Below are 19938 nucleotides of genomic sequence, written 5' to 3'. Positions count from 1 at the left end.
AATCTGGAGCGCTTTGATTTGGGCTCGGGCGGTTGGTCACTGTGGCAGCTGTGGCAGCCCAACACGTGCAGCTTTCATTGCTCAGAGTGCAACTTCCATCTCATGACTGACACTTGCTGAACAATGTTGCTAAAACTGTTTTCTCCTCACTCTCCCAGGTTGCCCCTCTACCTGGCTTCTCTTTTCATAAGTCTCCTCTTCCTCTTGGTGAATTTAACATGTGCAGTATTGGTGAGGACACAGAATTCAGAGAGAAAAGTCATTGTCTCTGTCCGGGTGGCAATTAATGACACGTTGTTTGTGCTGTGCGCTGTTTCACTCTCCATCTGCCTGTATAAGATTTCCAAGATGTCTTTAGCCAACATTTACTTGGAGTCCAAGGTAAGGTACATTTTCAGTTCTTTTCAAGTACCTTCTGAGAGACAAAGGCAGTGCAAGGCAAAGCCATGCAGTTCCTTAGAACCCCTGAGAGCTGGAGGCCTTAAACTTCACAGCTTGCACTTGGCTGGCCATCCCGCTTGATATATGAATTAAATACTAAGTGCTAGCAAGGGTGCTTTTGGCTAAGACCAGTGACCCCAAAATATGTATTTTTGAGGCAGAGTTTACAGAACTTATTGGCTGGAGTTCGTCACAGCAGTTTTTAAAGTGGATACTGCTTTCTTCAGATCCCCATCTGAAGACCATTTCATTTCAGTACTGCTACACAGAGGTGGTCTATACTTTGGGATCCTTTAGCTTGTCAAATTATTGACTGAATAAGTTAAATGTTTAAGGTAGCAGCATGCTGAAGATAAGCCAGGCAGAGGAATATGAATCGCCCTTTATACATTTGCATACTGCCCTAAAGATAATGAGAATGTGTTTTAAAAGACTTAATGCATTATAAATTCAGCCAAGTGGGGAGAAGGGGAAAAAAAGTCTCTCATATTAATCTACAAAATGTTCTTTAAAGCAATATTGTTAGGTTTTCAGCTTTGGACACATCTGGTGGTCAAGGCGCTGGGTGGCATCACATAAGCCTGCAGTGTTTACTATAAAATCAGTGAAGGTGTTTTGTGTTTATTATAAATAATGAAACAGGGCTTTCAAAGGTCCTTGTGTTTGTAGTAGATAGTTATAACCTTAAAATAAATTATTAGTTTAACTACTAGCACATTAACTTTACCACAACAAACCTTACAAAAATGTACGTTTCAGCTACTTTCAGCTGGTTCAGCTACTATAAGATAGAAAATCTTATAATAAAATTCCTTTCTCCATTTACTTAATCAGATGAAAGTAGTACTTTTCCTGTTTACTCAAATCTGGCCATACTGCACAACAACTGAAAGTTCAGGGCTGACTAGAAGATTTAAAAACACAGCTTAGTTTGTTTTGTTTCTTTCAAGCCTGTCATTTGCTGACCAAAGGGCATGGGCAATGGATTATTTTTACTAGTAAGAAAAGTTTTTCTACTGCTGCAAATCACAGAAGCGTAAATCTCTGTAACAAAGCAGTGTTAACCTAAGGGAGGTTTTGGTAGAAGATTACTTTGTTCCGTTTCCTCCTCCTGCAGGAAACTTGATCTTATTTGCTTCAAGCTATTTCACAAAACCCAAACAAACTCTAACATTATTGCAGACAGGAAAGGACAGAACACTCAGCCGATGAAAGTTTGGATGTGGAAATGAGAATTAAAGAGCGCTTTGCTCCTTTCTGCTGACCTGAAATGGGAGTTCCTCTGGGGATTTCCAGTAGGATTTGACTGCACATATTTAGGGATACAGATGGCTGGAGCTGGCAGTGAAAAAACATCCTGGTTTAATCTGCTACTGTTGTGCTGAAAAAACTAGCTAAAGAAGAAAAATCCATTCTCTGCAGTGATGTGATAGATGTAGCGTTGGAGATATTGTGTGCTCTGCGGTGCATGTAGATAGGCATCGGTACTGGCAGCCTTTTATTTGCATCTCCCATCTGCTGGCACGTACCTTCTGACCACATGTGAAAAAAACAGTCACCTCCGTGACCTGGCGCAGGGGACCGTCCTGGTGCTCTGCACCAAGGCTACAACAGCACAAGGAGGTGCACAGCCCTGCCCTTAGGTGCTGACTTGGGCCAGTTCTGTGCTGTCCAGAAGCCCATGTAGTGGGACGTGCTACAAACTCGGGGCTCCCCCTCTCTTCTATAGGGGACTGGAAAAGGATTCCTCTGGCTTAACTTCTACTGCTGTGCTCTCCCTTCCCCAGTCCATTAAGTATATTTAACTGGCAGCAAAACCAGGACACTTTTACCCCCATTGTTGTATTTGGAGGGATTGAAGTTTGTTATATCTGCAGCATATTTAACTATTAACTATTAAAGAATGACAGCTATGTAGGGAAACTTACATACGGGAATACTGACCCCATTCTGCTCTTCACTTCTGCTATCCCCAGTCTGTAAATGCCACTGAGCTGGGATATGGTATGTGCCAGTCAGCAGCTTCTCTCTCCTTTCTCACCCTCAGTTTCCATGACAGCATCACTGACTTGTTAGTACCGAAGGAGAACAGAGACGTGCCTAGCAAACATTTCCTCTTTGTGGCATTTCCTGCTTACTGGCCTTGCCACAGCTTTCACCGCTGCCTACTATGTCTCCGGCTTCAATTCCCATGTAGCAGCAGGCTCTTGGCTCACTCCTGACATGGCTGCAGGTTGTGGCCTGGTGAATGGTGGTAGTTCCAGCGTTTCCTAAGCAGGAATTCAGTCAGAGAGATTGACTGTGTTGGGGATTTTGTAATACTCCTCAGCCTGATTCTTCTATGAATCAATATTCTTTTGCTGGGAAAACAGGCAAGCTAGTTTTCTGCAAGCTTTTCTGACTAGTCCCTGAGCTCCTAGTTTACTGACAGTCACCAAGGAGTGTGGACTGAGGAGCTGAATTGACAGAGCCACAGGGACAATAGCGACCAGCGTGGGTGAGCAACAGAGGGGCCCTGGTAGTCTCTTGAAGGCCAGGGATTCGGGACATGGATTCAGGTCACCAGGACGTGATGACTTGGTGACGTTCCCTGATACTTCACTAGCCATTCTGTTATGTCTGTGCTCTAGCTGCCACAGCGCTTTGGACCTCTGCTCCTTGGCTGCAAACCAGGAAGCAGAGTGAGTGAACGGAGGGAATAGGGTGCAGAGCTTTTTGTCTCCTGCACTGGTATAAAAGGTCCTGTGAGGGGAGGAGCGACTTCCCTCTTGGCCTCTCTCACACAGATGAGAGGAGCCCATCCTTGTGGTGTGGGTCTCTGCCAGGAGAGGAACAGGGCAGGTATCTTGCTGGTATCTGCAAGGTATCTTGCTCCTCTAAAAGCAGAGAGCTTTAACCCATCTTGCCTCCTTTGGCTATGCAAAGCAGTATTCCAGCGTCAGCTGTATAGAATTTGCTTTGAGCTTCCTTCCAAGCCAGTCCTATTTTTGTACATCTGCTTACCTCTGTGATCAGACTCACACTGATCCCTGTAACCACAGCTCCTGGATTCCCTCCTTTCTTGCTGCTACAACTCCTGTGCTGGTCTCTCAGCCCCTGACAGTGACCCTCCCCACCTGACACAGCGATCAGGCGTCTCACTTATTCCTCATGCTGGATTAGGCTCTTTCCCTGCTCTGTCCATTTTTCTCTCTAGGGCTTAGGAACTGTTGTGATTTCACACTTTGTAGTCTCTTTCCTCCCCTTGTGCCCAAGCTCCCACTCACAGACTGCCCTGCCATGGTCACTCTGCCCATAGGCTGTGCTTCCACTTTGGCTCCTCTGTGTTGACATTAGGTAAGGCAGGATGTTCTGTTCCTGTCTGTGCTGTGTTTAACTGCTGACTGTTCCGATCTGCTTTGTACTTAGGTGCACAGCAAGCAGTTGTAAAAAGCTGCAAGGTTGCATCATGCTTGCTAGCCAGCATCTGATACAGGATGCTCTGTAGCTAATGCACAGTTGAAGGCTGAATCTGATACCAAGTGTAGTTCTCATGTGTTTTCATTGCTCTGAAAATAGCACTTGTACACTAAGTTGTAGGAATTAGTCGCAGCCCGTCTTGGTAAGGGCTGGAACTGCTACCATTGCCTGGGAACCACTGTACTGGTAAAATACAGGAATATACATAGTATAGGATATACTGATCAAAGAAAGAGAAAATGTCAGTTGCATTAGGCAGAGTAGCACGACAACCCTCGAAGTCCAAGCAAAGCAGTGTTCTTGTCAACTTCCCTTATGAATAATAATCTGTGTTTAAATCTCTTCCAGGGCTCATCTGTCTGTCAGGTGACAAGTATAGGAGTGACTGTTATACTACTTTATACCTCACGAGCCTGTTACAACTTGTTCATCTTATCATTTTCCCAAACCAAGAAAGTCAATTCTTTTGATTACGATTGGTACAACGTATCAGATCAGGCAAGTATGAAAATATTTGCTAATGAGAAAAACTCATTCAGTATGTGATGGCTGACTTCCTAAATACTATGACAAGAGGAATTAACATATTAAAATCCTATTTTTGCTGTCTTTTATTCAATGCACTAAGATTGGTTTGCTCCAGGAATACAAATTTGTGGTATTTGAGGAAAAAAGAAGCCCCTCAGTGCTAAAAGAAAGAAGTAACCACTAGCCAAATAATTTTTAAAAATATCAATGTTTTATTTACCTTGATTTTATTGTTAAAAAAAAAGCACCTTTATTAAAAAAGACAGGTGTTTTGTCCATAAGAAAGAATTTACTGGACTTGGAGAAGCAGAAAAACAGTACTTGGTTCCATTAAAATGCTGAGTTCTGAAGTCTATAATCAAATCTCCCATTGCCGTCCAGGGCTGTAGAGTTATTTACGTTAGTTCTATCATTATTGTGATAACTTCTGTACTTTGAGGATAAGACAAAGATTCTTCCCAACCTTTATTTGCAAGTGACAATTCAGATTGAAAACTAAGAGTGATAAAAACACTAAAGGAAACAGCAGGGGATTCTTTGATGAGTTTTATGAAATTTAGGCATCCAGCTCCTTTGAAGGATGTAATTAGGTCCCAGTAGTTTTCCAGCTCTGCCAAGGCAAGGCAAAATGTCAAGTCTGGGTCTGGACCGTAAGTATATTTCGTTTGGCCTCAAAATTCCAGACACTTGGCATCTTCCCACCCTCTCAGCAAGCACCTGCAGACCAAAAGCAGTGTTCCCGGCCACACAAGGGCCTTGTATTACCAGGGTGGACAAGCAAACCTGGGGCTATTAAAAAATTTCTGTTGAGCAGTAGATAAAACTGTAAATAAGAAGTAGGTACACAGTAGGATAGGATTTCCCAGAGGTCCTCGTTAAGAGTTGGTTGAGTAGGGTCTGTCAAGGGACCACTAATCAACCCTGCTACGGTGCGGAGGAGTGCAGATAAGTGATGTCACTCCGTGTAATTAGAACACAGAGGTTTGGGCAGAAGAGCACTAGATTGTGACTCATCTCCTGAATCAAACCTTTTCCCTCCTGTTGTTGGGTCCTGGAGTGTTGCTGCTGCTCCTGCTGACCCCTTGCAGGGGCCACTTTTTACAGTCTGGAGTAACAGGTGCTGGAACTTTATGGCCAGAGTATTTGGTCCCATTTTCCCCATGGAGGCAGAGGTTGTTCCTAGGGAGCTCACTGGAATGCTTTAGGCCTTCGGTCACTACTACTGATTTTTGAACATCTGATCTGACTTGTGACATTAGGGTTGCCTGGATTTTGGGGCAAATGATTTAAGCCACAGGTAAAGGGCCTGGAACTAAGGAGCAGGTGCTCAATTTTGTACCAGAATCAAAAGTCACTTTTAAAAGTACAGCCCAATGTTTGTACTGTGGTACTGCCTCAGGTCACCTGTCAGAAACATTACCCTTTTCTCTTCTGTAGAAAACACATGAAAGGACAGGATTTGCCCTCTGCAACTATGGTGAATGGTGGAGGGGCAATCTAGAAAGAAGTTCAAAGCTAATGCTAGAGTAACAGCATGGTTATTCAAGCTAACAAAGTGCACCAATTTGAAGGGATCCAAGCCTGAATCTTCTAAAAGCCAGATTGCCAGCAATGCCCTTGAAGACCTGGACACTGATTGTTCCTTTACATATTACTCCCATCTGGAAAAGGACTGGAGAGCTGGTTTCTCATTACCCGGATTTGATCACTTGATCAAATGGTTGCTTACCAGGCTCTCAGACTGCGAAGATGCCTGCGTTAAGCTTTGATTTTGCTGAAGGAAAGGTAGCAGCAGGAGGAGGAGGGAGGAGGAAAAGCAGAAGGAAAGGGAAGTCATGTACCCAACAAGATAGCATATTGATTTTTCTTAGTATGCCTTTAATGATTAGCCAGGTTAATCTGGCTTTACTGAATGGAATTTCTGCCATGTTGTCAAGCTTTTCAGCCATTTAAATACAGATCTTCATAAGAAGACATGTTGCCTCCTGCATCTTTAAATGAGCTGCTGTCTTTATTTTTAAATGCTTTTCTCTTTGACTTTTCAACAGGCAGATCTGAAATGTCAGCTGGGAGATGCAGGTTACATAGTGTTCGGAGTGATCCTTTTCATCTGGGAGCTCCTGCCTACTTCCTTGGTTGTGTATTTCTTCCGTGTCCGAAATCCTACAAAAGATCTTGTAAGTGGAATTTGTTAGTGTATTTGTTAGTGTAACGTCCAGGCAGGTCCAGAGGGCTCAGCTTCTGAAGGAGCTTTTGCTTCTTTACATTTTGACTTCTCTTTTTCATTGTGTCCCTGGCAGAATAAAAGCAACCCAAACTTCCCACTTCTTTATACTAACTTCTCATGAAAGAAACTCATCATATTTACCCAGATGGGAGGCAAGCTGTTTCTCAAGCAGTTTACCTTAAAAATCAGGAACCTTCCTAAATTTAGAGACATCTTCCCTTTGAGTTAATACAGCGCTGTATTTGAGTTAGTGGAAAAAGAGTTTGTTATCCAAACTTTGGATCTTTCATCACATAGCAGTGAAAATGGTTGTGTGTTAACTGTTCAACGGCATGTATGAAACAATAGATTGAATTCTTTCGGTCCTGTACCCATTCAGTTGTTTCCATGTCAAAGACCAATAGCCATAATAAGCACTTGCTGACATTTTTGTTTGCTATTTCAGCAGAGCAGAGATTAAGGTGTGGGTTGTAAGGATAATTCCCTGTAAGTATCCTTAATATCTAGGTAGTTAATAGATGGATGAGCATTTTTTCATAGTTGTAGGCAGTTTCTCCAGGTAGGCATAGGATATCCAGCATAGGATATGCTGGTTGACAGGCACATGGGAAATATCAGCCCTGCACTAGGATTACTGAGGTAATGTCTCTGTTTCTGTAGGCCAAACCAAACCAAAGCCAATTTTCCCCAAGAAGGATGTGAATGGTAAATTCACAAGTAAGAGAAGCAATTAATGGCATAACTTTTTAGAGAAGGTGATGGTTTTTATTCTCACATGCAGATTTCAGAGACAATGATAAAGTGAAGCTGAACAAGGAAGTAACAAATCCCAACCTGTATAAAGCCCTTCTTACTGTTCACCTGTGATACTTGAAATCATACTGAGAAACTCCATGGGATCCCAGTGTCCATCGCCAAAAAAGTCTCAGTCCCACTCTGCTTAGGAGTTAACCAGGACAACTGCAAAGTGAGGAAATGTTTTAAAGTACAGTCCAGCGGTGCTGCTCTTCTAAAAAGTGACCACAGAGAGATCTAATTTTATTTAAAGTGAGTTTAGTAAGGCTACACCTGCTGGTCAAGTTTGGATGGTGTGGGAGAGATTCACAAGAGAAGGAAAATATGGGATGTGGCATAATCTCTCCTTTCAAATCACATAAAGACTTGGAATCCTACTCAAACAAGAGCTCCAATGGAGTCAAACAGGCAGTATTTTCTCACACGTCAAAGAGCACTGCAGTAACACGTGTAACATTATTTTTTTGCATTGTGATTTGCAGAAAGCCTTAAATCTCCAACTTCATAAAGATACATTTCAGAAGAGCCATCAGTGATACCACTTCTTTTATGGGTACCTTTTTTAGGGTAGACATTATCTGTCATAGTGAATAGGTCATGTATGTTTTTTTTCTACAGAAGACTTGTATTTATGCTAAACAATATGGTATTGTATGATATGGTAAGAGGAAAACTGGAAACAGTGATAGAAATAAAAAATGAAGAGACTGTAGCAAGGCAAAACTGAACTTCGGTGCAAGTATGCCACAAGAGGGAGACCAAGGGCCACAGGACTTTAGTCTCATGTGTTCGGTAGGCTAACTGTTAACAGCAGTCAAGTATCGAATGGTCCAGTGGCTGAAAATACTCGTCCAGAAACCATGGGGTTAAAATTAAAACAAACCCTCTTTTAGTTAAAAAATCTTAACAACAACTCTGATTTAGTAAAAATCCAAAATGTTCTTTGTTTTTAATAAGGAACAATCCCAAGAATATGTTAATATCTTTATCGATGATCTGGATGAGGTGATCAAGTGCACCCTCAGTAAATTTGCAGACAACACCAAATTGGGTGGAAATGTCGACCTGCTTGAGGGGAGGAAGGCTCTACAGAGGGATGTGGACAGGCTGGATTGATGGCCAAGGCCAATGGTATGAGGTTCAACAAGGCCAAGTGCCAGGTCCTGCACTTGGGTCACAACAACCCCATGCAGCGCTACAGGATTGGGGCAGAGTGGCTGGAGAGCTGCTGCACAGAAAAGGACCTGGGGGTGTTGGTTGACAGCCAGCTGAATATGAGCCAGCAGTGTGCCCAGGTGGCCAAGAAGGCCAACAGCATCCTGGCCTGTATCAGGAACAGTGTGGCCAGCAGGACTAGGGAAGTGATCGTCCCCCTGTACTCGGCACTGGTGAGGCCCCACCTTGAGTACTGTGTCCAGTTTTGGACCCCTCACTACAAAAAAAGACATTGAGGTGCTGGAGTGAGTCCAGAGAAGGGCAATGAAGCTGGTGAGGGGTCTGGAGCACAAGTCTTATGAGGAGCAACTGAGGGAGCTGGGGTTGTTTAGCCTGGAGAAAAGGAGGCTGAGGGGAGACCGTATCACTCTCTACAACTACCTAAAAGGAGGTTGTAGCGAGTTGGGGGTCAGTCTCTTCTCCCAAGTAACAAGTGATAGGATGAGAGGAAATGGCCTCAAGTTGCACCAGGGGAGGTTTAGATTGGATATTAGGAAAAATTTCTTCACCAACATTGTCAAGCATTGGAACAGGCTGTCCAGGGAAGTGGTTGAGTCGCCATCCCTGGAGGTATTTAAAGGATCTGTAGATGTGGCACTTAGGGACATGGTTTAATGGTGGTCTTGGCAGTGCTAGTTTAACGGTTGGACTTGATGATCTTAAAGGTCTTTTCCAACCTAAACGATTCTATGACCTAAGAAATAGTTGTGCTTTGGTTTTGTATTTCATTCAGGACTTCAGAAACAAAAAGTATGATTAGCGGCAGCCTGCGTTCAGCTCTGTTCAAAGGTAAAGCTCCACTCGACAGATGATCACAGCCTGGAACGAGGTGTCTGTGTGCTTTGGTGCTGACACAAGGGTAACAGCAGTGCGTGGCCCATTGCCTTCCATACCTTCAGCCAGGCAAACGTTGGAAATGGGGAGATGACAGAGATGGACCTATTTTTAGTTCATCTTTGTTGAAGTTATTTAACATCTAAAAAATACGGGGAGATTAAACTGCCCTCCTGCTTAAGGCCAAGCAGAAAATGTCATCCTGGCTTATCCGCAGGTGCAGGGAATGCTGTTCCCTGGGAACAGAAGCAGTGGATCCATGGAAGAAGCTCAGCTGGGTCCTGGATGTCCCTCTGCACTGCTTCCAAAATCAAACTGACCTTTTGAATCTTCTGTGTTTTCTGTTTTGATTCATAGGGAAATAAAAGCAAAATGCTTTGTAAATGAAGGACTTACATGTACCCGTTTCCCTGTTTTATCAAAGGACCTTTCCTTGGGATTTGACACTCACAGCACTGTAGGGTGGATACTGGAATTGCTCAGAGAGGCTTTTCAGCTGTGGTTGCATTAAGCAGGGTGCCAAGGTTCAGCATGATCAGTTCCTGAGGCAGGGGAGGTAACGCACCAGGAGGGAGGGCTGCAGATGTGGGAGGTAAAACCAAATCCCTTCAGGCATTTCGTATCCTCCAGCTCGTCAGCTGCTTCCCCGTGCTCACTTCAAGTCAGCTGGCTGAAAGCACAAAGCGTCCAGAACGGACAGGAATTCAGCAGACAGGTTAAATGCATACTGGAGGGTGCTTTCAGAAATGGGTCCTCTGTTAGCTAGAAGGAAGGAAAAGAAAAAGCCGTTAAGATCAGTAGACTATCACTGTGCTGGTAGAGAAAAACAGAAAATGCAGAAAGATGTCTACTGTCTACAGCAAGTGTAAAATTTGACTGTGGTTTCCCTTCCCTCAGGCCAATGCAGGAATGGTCCCAAGCCATGGCTTCAGTCCCAGATCTTATTTCTTTGACAACCCTCGCAGATACGACAGCGATGACGATCTAGCATGGAATATTGCACCACCGGGGGCACAGGGCAGGTGAGATACAAGAGGGAACCGCTTGCTTCCCCTGACAGAAACTGGAGGAGGACCAACTCTCACACACTGCAGAAGACTGACGCAAATCATTTAGCTCCAAACGTTGCATAAATTCCAAGGGATGAGGGGAAGCGAAGGGGGAAGCTGAAGTGGAAAGGCAGCACCGAGTGACTGTAGGGATCCAAGGGCCCCACAGAGACTGCAAGGACACAAGAATGAAATTGATTCCATAATTTAAGAATTGTAACAGCGTGCTGCTCTGAAAAACTCAGGTGGGATGTTTGGGTTGCACGTTTCACCCTCTGTTTCTTCCCAGAGTAGCCTAAGAAGTGCCATTTACTAGTTTACGTGTGTGTGAGCAAGGCAACCGAGAAAAACAGCTGTCTCCCGGCCATCTGGGAGAGCAAGGCAAAGCTCGACAGCGCAGGCAGCAGCTTGCAATGGTGGCAGTTGAGTGTCTCCCAACTCAGGTTGCCCTGTAACATGGCTAAATGTCTTGGGGGTTACCTGCAATGAAGGGGGCATTTGCTTTTCCACTTGCTAAAAGCTTACGGGAATCCACCTAACTGCCAAAATGCCACGCAACCCAGAACTGGCACAAAAAGCCTGTTTTCTCTGTGTAACTGTGAGCTTTAGGCAAGGATTCCCTTCCAGGAAGGAGCAGTTCCCAGCAAGAAGGATAGCACCCAGTGCGGAGAAGGAAGGGCACTGCCAGGACACTCTCCTGCCCCGGAAGGCGGCTCAGTTACATGTTCCTCATTTGCTTCTTCCTGTACCTCCCGCATGCTAGTAGTAGATAAGTGTAATCCGTCATCTTAAAATGAAGACGAACTTGCTAACGGTAGCTAACGTACCCAGAGCTAGTGCTTGTCGCTCATTTAGCTAAGATTGCGTAGTCGCCGTCTCTGAGCCCAAACCACGATACGGTAGAGTTGGATATCCGCTATTTACAGTTCTCAGTCATCCTGCCCCTGCCATAGCTCTTCACGTGGTAACTAAACCCATCGAGGATGCTGCAGGTGGTGGGTGCCAGGCTGGTATCCAGCCTACAGCCAGAGGCACCCTCCCTTCTGCACGGAGGCATGAGGCAACCAGCCACACCGGTACCACAGGCACAGTTCCCAGTGGAAACCACGCCAGCCACGTGCGTGGTCTCACAGCGCTTGTGGGAGAGAAGCCAGTGTGCCAGAGCGGCTAACCAAGAACCCATCCCTTCTGCATGGACCCGGGGGGGTTAGCTCTCTCACCACCAGGCCCTTGCAGTGACAGGACTTGGCTGCTAGGGTTTTCAAACACGTTCCGGATGAGCGAAGCAGGAAGGGGAGAGTCTTTAGAGAGCTAGAAGAGTCAGGAAACAGCGAGTTGAATGCACTTGGGCCAAAATAATTGACAAATCCAAAAAATAAATAGCTGCCGGAACCTCTGCTTGGGGTTTTATTTTATTTTTGCACTTCAGGGCAAGAACTACATCGCTGTGACTGCATTTTGCCCACGTTTGTTAATTAGGTACCTGCAGCACCAACCTGCCAAGTCACTAATTCTTCCGTTTTCTTTTTCAGTTTCTCTCCAGACTACTACGACTGGGGCCATCACAACAACAGCTTCATGGCTTACATAGGATCCCTCCAGCAAGATCCAACACTAGACACGGACCGGCCAAGCCCTATATAACTTCAATCAACTACAGCGTTCTAGGACATTCCAATATTAAAACAAATGTTCTGAAAAACAAAGCTTAGCAATTTTTCTTCACCTTTTGTTTTTTAGAAGCGTTCCTATGCACAGAGAAATGAAGAACTTGTCTTTGCCACGAGCTTTTCATAGTTCAAGGAGAAGTATAAGCTAATGATTTAAACTTTGAACTGTTCTAATTAATACCTTGTTCTAAGCCATGGTATTTTTGGCTTTGAATAGAGTTGTTAGAGAGTATAATTTAATCATTTTATGCTCGTTTTAAAAGAGCAAATTTCATGAAGTGAAATGGCATAATTATTTTCTAAGTATTTTTATTTTTACACTGTGTATTAGGTTAGAAATACATTATTAAGATGAATATACTGTAAACACATGAACGGGTTGTTCAAATGCATGACAGTAGCAATTCTTACATGCACATAAAAGCCTGTAAGGGAAAAACGCCAGCCCAATTAAATACAGTCTTTTCAACTTACTGCTACAGTCTTGGAGCACAATTTACTCTTCGTATTATCACTGCTTCCTCAATGCGGAATGATGGTTGGAGGCTAAAAGTCATCTATACTCTAGTGACGATCTCAAAACACACCGCATTCTCCTAAGAAAGCAAGAAAATTGTATCTTCTCAGCAGCTCTAGGGACAGTCTCAGCAGGGCAGAGACAGGCATCTGCTCTGCCTGGAGCACTGTGAACTGCAGAACAGGCTGAAAATTCCTAAGTTTGAAAAACTAAAGTTATGCGATCATCTCTGTCAATTAGTTCTAGGTATATTATGTAGAAGAGTAAATCAGATACCTAGCCAGGGAGACGGATACAAATAGTACCTATTTATTTATTGAAAACCTAGCAAGTGCAGTCTGGGAATAGAACAAGAACCAGAAATACATAAAGCAGAAAAACCTCAAGTGGACCTAGAGGATAAATTCCACATAATTAGCAGAAGGTCAGCAAAGCCATGCTTCAGCCTTGTATGTTCAGGGATAAATTTGGTGGTTTGTGGTGGAAATGGTGAATAAATACCATTCTAATATGTGACATTTGTACATAGATTAGTATTAATTATTTTTAGGCTTACTAAGGCAAGCAGGAACCCCAACTCTACTTCAGGTCTGTTTATTGTGCCCAGTGCTGCCTGGCGTGCTCTGCTGTGAAGAGCTCTGCGCCCCCAGCATCTCTTTCTCCTTCCCCACATGGAATTCCCCACCGTAATCCAATCCGAATTTCCCTAGGAGAAAAACATATTTCTTATAGTAAACTTTACTTGTATAAAAGTAGTCCATTTTGAGGTGTACTACAGCATCCCCAAATGGTGGACAGGCGTGGTGTTTTCCTCATATTCAGCTTCAGGAAATGTAAGAACTAGAGAATTCTCTCTAGTTTCACATAGAAATACACGTTTCACAGAGGATATACGGGAATAAAAGAAGGGATGGGGAGTAGATGCGACCAGGGCTGCTTGGAAGCCGAAAGCAGAGCGGTGCCACACTCCTATGCCAAGTCTTCCACAGGCTCTTTGGGTTTTGGGGCCGTTGTGGTAAAAATCAAAGCACGAGCGTTACCTCTGGCAGAAGCAGCCTGCCACTTGTTTGCCCTCCAGAGCTTCCATGAGTTTCTTTACTTCTTCCCAAACGTTCACTGAAGACAAAAAGGCAATTAAACCATCAGCCAGAGCTTAAAAAAGCTGCCACAGGGTTAGGAGAGGAACAGAAGTTTTATTAAACCCTTTGTAATTCTACAACCGTGTTTGTACAAAACCGCCTGAAGACACAGTGCAAGAAAAGTCTGCAGGAATTACATTTTCTTCACAGTAGATAGAGCCGCACAGCAAAAATTTAATTATGAGAATTCTGTGCTTAAAACAAGCTTAATCCCCATGCCACAGTACGCATGCAGAAAGTGGAATCACAAGTGACTATAACCAATCATAGTAATGAATTAAATACTCTCAAAACACAGGAGATTTAAACAACAAGGTGCAACGTTAAATGTAAGTTAAATCGCTATAATTATCATCACCTGTGTAACAGGTACTTACCCACCTAAACCGAGGATGAAATACGTGTATCAAATTTTTAGTAAGATAACTTGTTAAAAAAAAAAAAATACATACGCAGAATGAAACAGAACACTGCAGAAATCCTTTAGGGGGAGTAATTTCACATGAAGAGCCCCACTGAGTAAACCAACCAGAAAAAATATTTACAAAATTGATTTTATAAGCTAGCCTGAGAAAGGGACAGAAGGGACCCAACTTCATTTCAAAATAAGCCTTTACAGCTCTTAAAACAATTGGACTGAAACAGTGGCTAAATTTGGCCATATTCATCCAGAAACATCCTGTAATTCTGCCACAGGAATTTCTGCTGCGCTGCCACACCGCAGTGCGCTGGGAACAGCAACAGCTACACAGGTTACATTCATTTTTTGAAAGGAATTAAAGTGAGAACGGAAACCTGATCAGCATCTTAAGCTTAAATGGCCGACATGTAAATAATTTAAGTTATATCGTTTCTACCAAGTGTAGTTGAAAGGGAAATGAAATGAGAAGTAAAAAAAAGTTTCAAGTGAAAACCCAAAAATTACATTCACGAAAAGAAGCTGTAGCAGAAAATACTTTAATTTGCATTTTATAGATTCAAACATAGCAAAGGTTCAGAAGTGTTTAGATCTCAGTAAGCAGTTCCAACGTTGATTTTGATTTTAATAAATATTACATTTTAATAGGCTAGCCGTATGGAGGAGTTGTAGAGTGATGAATTGCTGATTGCTCCTTTATAAACATAAGCATCTAGATTATTTACAACATATTACAGGTCATTTCCCAGAAAAGCACAAAGCAAGGTCAAGATAAAGGCAACCCAACCGTCAAAACACAACTCAAGGAAGTGTGGCACGGTGTATTTCGTGCACATACAATGACAGACAGCACAAATCAGCAGCTGGAGGAGGAAAACGCTTTCGTTATTCCAGCTTCCACGAGTCTCTATATTTTACTGGTTTAAAATCTGTATTTGCACCTTCCTCCTCAGGCACTGAAGTGCTACTTGTTCAGCAGCAGCGCCCTACATTTTGCCTATGCAGTTTGCACCAAGTCCTTTTACCATTTCACATCAGTCTTCATGACTTGGGAAAAATAAAGAAACATTTTTGTCTTCTCGCTACCTCTGGGATTACAATCATTGTGTCATTTGTACAAGGAATGTAACTTTTCCTCTGAAATGAATGGCAGGCAATGTTGACAAGCCGGAATTTAAAATAGTTTACAGGTCATGGACAGTGTAACTAACCTTTAGTATAAAAACGGACCTGTAGATGTCTAAAATTTAATTTAACATATAAAGAACTAAGTCATCCAACTCACAGGGTAAAACTTCATAGGCAGCATAGTCACAGAATGTACATCAAATACAGAAAAAAAAAAAGAGGGTGACAGGAAAATTGTTTCAACTAGATTTGTAACAGGAAAAATCTTACATCCTATTTCTACAATGACAGTGAAGTGAAATGCCTTCCATATTTGATCACCAAGAGATATGTACCTTCAAATGCGACAGAACTTCCCCGTACACAGAATGTGCTGTTCGGCTGCATTCCCGTGTTTCCGTGACACAAAGGAAAAGAAGAAAAAGCTTCCCATCTCTTTATGTTCTTCCCCAACGGGATTAGCCTTGCCTGCACTGTGCCAATGGGGGCTGCAGGGAGCAGATGCCCGGGATCTGGGTGCCCAAATCTCTCACCTCTCCCATGAGCAGGTGCACGATGCTAGTATGTGATGCTGCTTCAGTGTCTGTAGATTTTAGCCAGGCACAGGTGGAAAAAAAAAATAAAAAGAAAAATAGCAAGTTGCATCCCCAGAAGAAGGTTGGAAGCAATTCACTTTCCCCATAAAGGCAGGGGAAAAAGGAAAGAAACAATTCTGAGACTCAGGCCTTTCCTGGGGCAGCACAGACAACACAATCTATTTTATTTTTTTCAAATAAAAAAATTCTGCCTAAAGCTTTAGGCACTATAATAACACAGATAAGTCCCAGCTATACAGCATTCACACAAGTGAGCCTACAGGTTCTAGCCCTTGCAGGTCAATCCAAAAGGCAAGGAATTAATGGCCAACTGAAAACCACACTCTTTCAATATATACAATTACTCAGAAGAGTTAGATACTCGGGGTGGAACTCATTTACCAAACATAGATGTTCACATCTGAGCTAGTTACCTGGGTTCCCACTTCAATTTAATGGAGAAAAATCCACTCTAGGGTGCAAATCGCTGCATCCTGGAGTGGATCATCCAGAGCTCGGAAGAGGCCAGGTGAATCCACCTACAAATCGCCCGCTCTTCTCCACTAACTGGAAAAAGGAAGCCTGTGGTGACTTGCTCAGACAAGGGTGCCTGCAGGCAAGAGAGGCTGCCGGTTAAGAACGGGACGTACCCAGACTGGTATCAGCTTTCTCCAACTCCACATTAAATTAATCTACTGGCTTAAACAGGAACTTAGGACTGGATACCAGTTCATTGCCAATTTGTGCAACTATCACCAAAGTTTTGTGGGGGTGGGCTTTTTTTTTTTGGTTTGGGTTTTTTTGTTGTTTTTTTTTTTTTTTGTTTGGTTGGTTGGTTTTCCCCCTCCTTTCATTTAGCTTATCCCAGTTTGACTCAAGAGGGTTCTTGAGAAACTGTATTTTTTATAGTAGCAAGTGGCAGCAGGAGAGTCCGTCTCATTTCCAGTCAGGTAGGAATTTGAGGCTAGTCTGGAAACAAGGGACACAGAGCGTATTCCAGCTTTCAGAAAATCTCAGCTGTAAAGGACCACATTATGGAAGCCAATACAGTTACAATCAATTATATAAACAGGTCACTAAATATCTGGTTGGGTGAAAAATGTTTAAGAGCACTTTATTTTGTGAAGACTTATTTTTAAAAACAAGAGATGTTATCTACACTGTTACCAGCACTTCCTACATTCATAATGCTTAACTTCACTTTGAAACATGCTGGTTTGAAAAAAAAATAATTATTACTTCATTTTAAATTTAAACCATATTTGGTTGCTACTAATCAGCAGTGCTGTTTTTGAATTCTGTTTTGGACAATGGTAAATTATCATTGACATTTGTGGACAATGATACACAAGTAATTCCTTATTTTATGAAAGTTACATTATTAACATACCCGTTTTATTACACTGAATATCCTTTTAAAGAAGATACAGATAGGGATTGCATAGATAGAGTATGCGGTATTAAATGTCAGTATGATTATGAATTTTAAAAAGCATCTTTTTTTAAAAGTGACTACAAAAACAAGTTCTTATTTTTTTGTACTGACCTTTTAACGTAGCATGAAAACATAACCCATAAAGAGCAAATCTATTTCTACAGCTCAAAGATTGAAACGTGCTATTTTAACACTTTAGACATTAAAAAGACAATTTCTGGAACCGAACTTGCGATTACAATCTAGAAAATAAAATACTCATTTGATTGACTGAGGCGTTTCAGCTGGCAGCACTCCACTACCCATCTCCCCCTGCCCTCTTGCACTCCCCCCAGGCAAACGCAGAGTAGCCAAAGGGCTGCAGAAATGTCACTTCCAACTGTGCTGCATCAGAGACAAGGTAGTTATTTTAAAGAAAAAAAAAAAAGGAGCTTCTGGAAAGCAGCACATAAGGGAAAAAAATGTTGATATCAGCAAGATGCAAAGGAGCTTGGTGTGAAACAAAACTTTCTGCTCAGTAAATTTCCTATTTTTAAGTAAGTTTCATTATTACAGTAAGAAGTCAGAACTCAACAAGAACCTTATTTCCTTCTCCATTTTTTGTTTTGTTTTTTCTTTTCTTTTAGACAGCCAGAATCAGCATACTCAGTCCTTAGAATACACTGAAGCTGAGTACCGGGGAGAGGCGAACCACCTCTCTCAGGACAGGCCAAGTCAGGGTGGAGGTACATATGTTTTCATATAAAACAACTGTCTCAAAAAGACAAGGAAATAAAGAAAATTTATGTAGTTTCAGTACAACAGAACTGTGAGCAGAGAACTTAAAAAATAAACAGATCAGCATAATTTACACATTTAAAAACTATATATTTCATTCATAAATATCTTTTCTAATTAATAACCATTCCTAGTTTGAACATAAATATTCAAGTTGGTACTTGATTTTACTTTTTATCAGTTCATGTGAGTCCTGTAAGGATCAGTTCCTTCTGCTCAATGCAGTCACGTAAATGGTCTTCACTAATGGAGGTGTGCAAAGGCCTTCATTACCTAGTTTGTTGTAATAAAACTTTAAAATTCTGCAACTCTCTTATACTTGTGGAAAGCCTGCAAAACAAAAACCCCTTAAATGTTAGTATGTCAACTGCGAAAGAGAAGTGCAAATCATCATCTTCCATGAGGGCTTTTTGTTGTTGTTTTGTTTGCTTGTTTGTTTTTTAAACACAATTCTCTCCCAAAGATTAACTAAGATATTACTTTCCTGCAAAAGATCTACTGTCTGACTTCTCCATTATATTTACATAGTATACTACAGGGATTACAGTTTAGGTATGTTTTAAGTTTTCCTGACTTCATTAAACATCTATAAAAATCTCTAAGCAGAGGTAATAAACATTAATTACATTCTTTCAACAGGACCAGATTGTTATATTCAAGATCTGAAGAACTAGCATGACGAACAACGCAAGTTCTACACATCTTTTAAAGCTCTTGAAATGTTTTATTTCATCACTTGAATGGGGCAAATACTTTCTGTTTTCAAAAAATTAAACAAAATTAAAGTTTTAACAAAAATAATCACATCATACATGAAAATTAAAAAATCTCCAAGTATCTTTTTTCCCTTTCACTACTTTTGACGTACACACATGTAAAACAGAAATATAAAAAAAAAGAAGTAGAACAGCTCTATTCAGCATCCAAAACTGAGGAGACATACCCAAAGCCTAATGCTTAAGACTGTTTGAGACTTAAATCCAGCTTTCACAAGATGGAATTTATGAGGTTTGAGATAAAGAGAAGAATTGGATCCCAACACACAACAATGTCCAAGGCTAATAATCAGCACTCCACGTGCTCAGTTTGATGGCACTAATTTTATTAGTATCACTAATAATAATTCAGCCTTTAAAAGATACAGCTACATGTACAATACCATCTTTCCACAGACCTTGAGTGTTGTACTGAAGTTTTACTGGTTTTCTACTACACAGATAATTAAGAAAAAACCCACTTACCTTCCAAAGGCATTTACAAGAGCAACTATTTCTTGGCGTGTGAGTTGAAAACCTTTTGACGGGCTATTCTCAGGAAGGCTCTGTATCTCCTTCTCGGAAAACAAGATCTTCAGAGCAGTTCCTAAGCCTTGAGTCTAGAAGAAAAGTCCAACGTTTTAAGATCAATAAGATCACTCCTTCACTTCCCATCTCTTTTCTTCTCAGCCACAGCAGACGCATTGGAATATATGCCTGGTACAACACTTCCAGCTCCCTCCCGCCCCTTGCCTTACAGATGCCCCACTGCCGCAGGAGCTATTGGATCAGATCTCCCCTTTTCTTCCCCCCTCCCCCCTTCCAAGTCAAACTAGGTTTTATTACGAGGTATCACAACACTTCTATTTTTACCACCTCCAGTCCCAGTGGCAGACATTGCAATTTCAGTTTCAATCCCCATTTTCTACACAGAAATAGAACAGAAGCAGCTATTCGTATTTCCTCTTTTAATCAG

The 19938-nt window shown here is 42.0% G+C and overlaps 2 protein-coding genes across 4 annotated transcripts in view; one reads left to right on the top strand and one right to left on the bottom strand.

Moving 5' to 3' along the window:
• Positions 1 to 12254, top strand: part of GPR137B (G protein-coupled receptor 137B) — a 33427-nt gene extending 21173 nt beyond the window's left edge. For both annotated transcript variants that reach the window (XM_063328971.1, XM_063328972.1), the window contains exons 5-9: positions 159 to 381; positions 4249 to 4402; positions 6481 to 6605; positions 10397 to 10521; positions 12081 to 12254. In XM_063328971.1, the coding sequence (XP_063185041.1) occupies positions 159 to 381; positions 4249 to 4402; positions 6481 to 6605; positions 10397 to 10521; positions 12081 to 12192 (739 nt within the window). In that variant the 3' untranslated portion in view covers positions 12193 to 12254. The remainder of the gene's footprint in view (positions 1 to 158; positions 382 to 4248; positions 4403 to 6480; positions 6606 to 10396; positions 10522 to 12080) is intronic.
• Positions 12255 to 14815: 2561 nt separating this feature from the next.
• Positions 14816 to 19938, bottom strand: part of ERO1B (endoplasmic reticulum oxidoreductase 1 beta) — a 32782-nt gene continuing 27659 nt past the window's right edge. For both annotated transcript variants that reach the window (XM_063328969.1, XM_063328970.1), the window contains 2 exons: positions 19449 to 19582; positions 14816 to 18537 (listed from right to left, as the gene is read on the bottom strand). In XM_063328969.1, the coding sequence (XP_063185039.1) occupies positions 18477 to 18537; positions 19449 to 19582 (195 nt within the window). In that variant the 3' untranslated portion in view covers positions 14816 to 18476. The remainder of the gene's footprint in view (positions 18538 to 19448; positions 19583 to 19938) is intronic.

Source organism: Chroicocephalus ridibundus, chromosome 3 (assembly GCF_963924245.1).
Source record: "Chroicocephalus ridibundus chromosome 3, bChrRid1.1, whole genome shotgun sequence".
Taxonomy (NCBI): domain Eukaryota; kingdom Metazoa; phylum Chordata; class Aves; order Charadriiformes; family Laridae; genus Chroicocephalus; species Chroicocephalus ridibundus.
The sequence above is the reverse complement of the archived record's forward strand: the minus strand, read 5'-3'. Positions and strand labels throughout refer to the sequence as shown.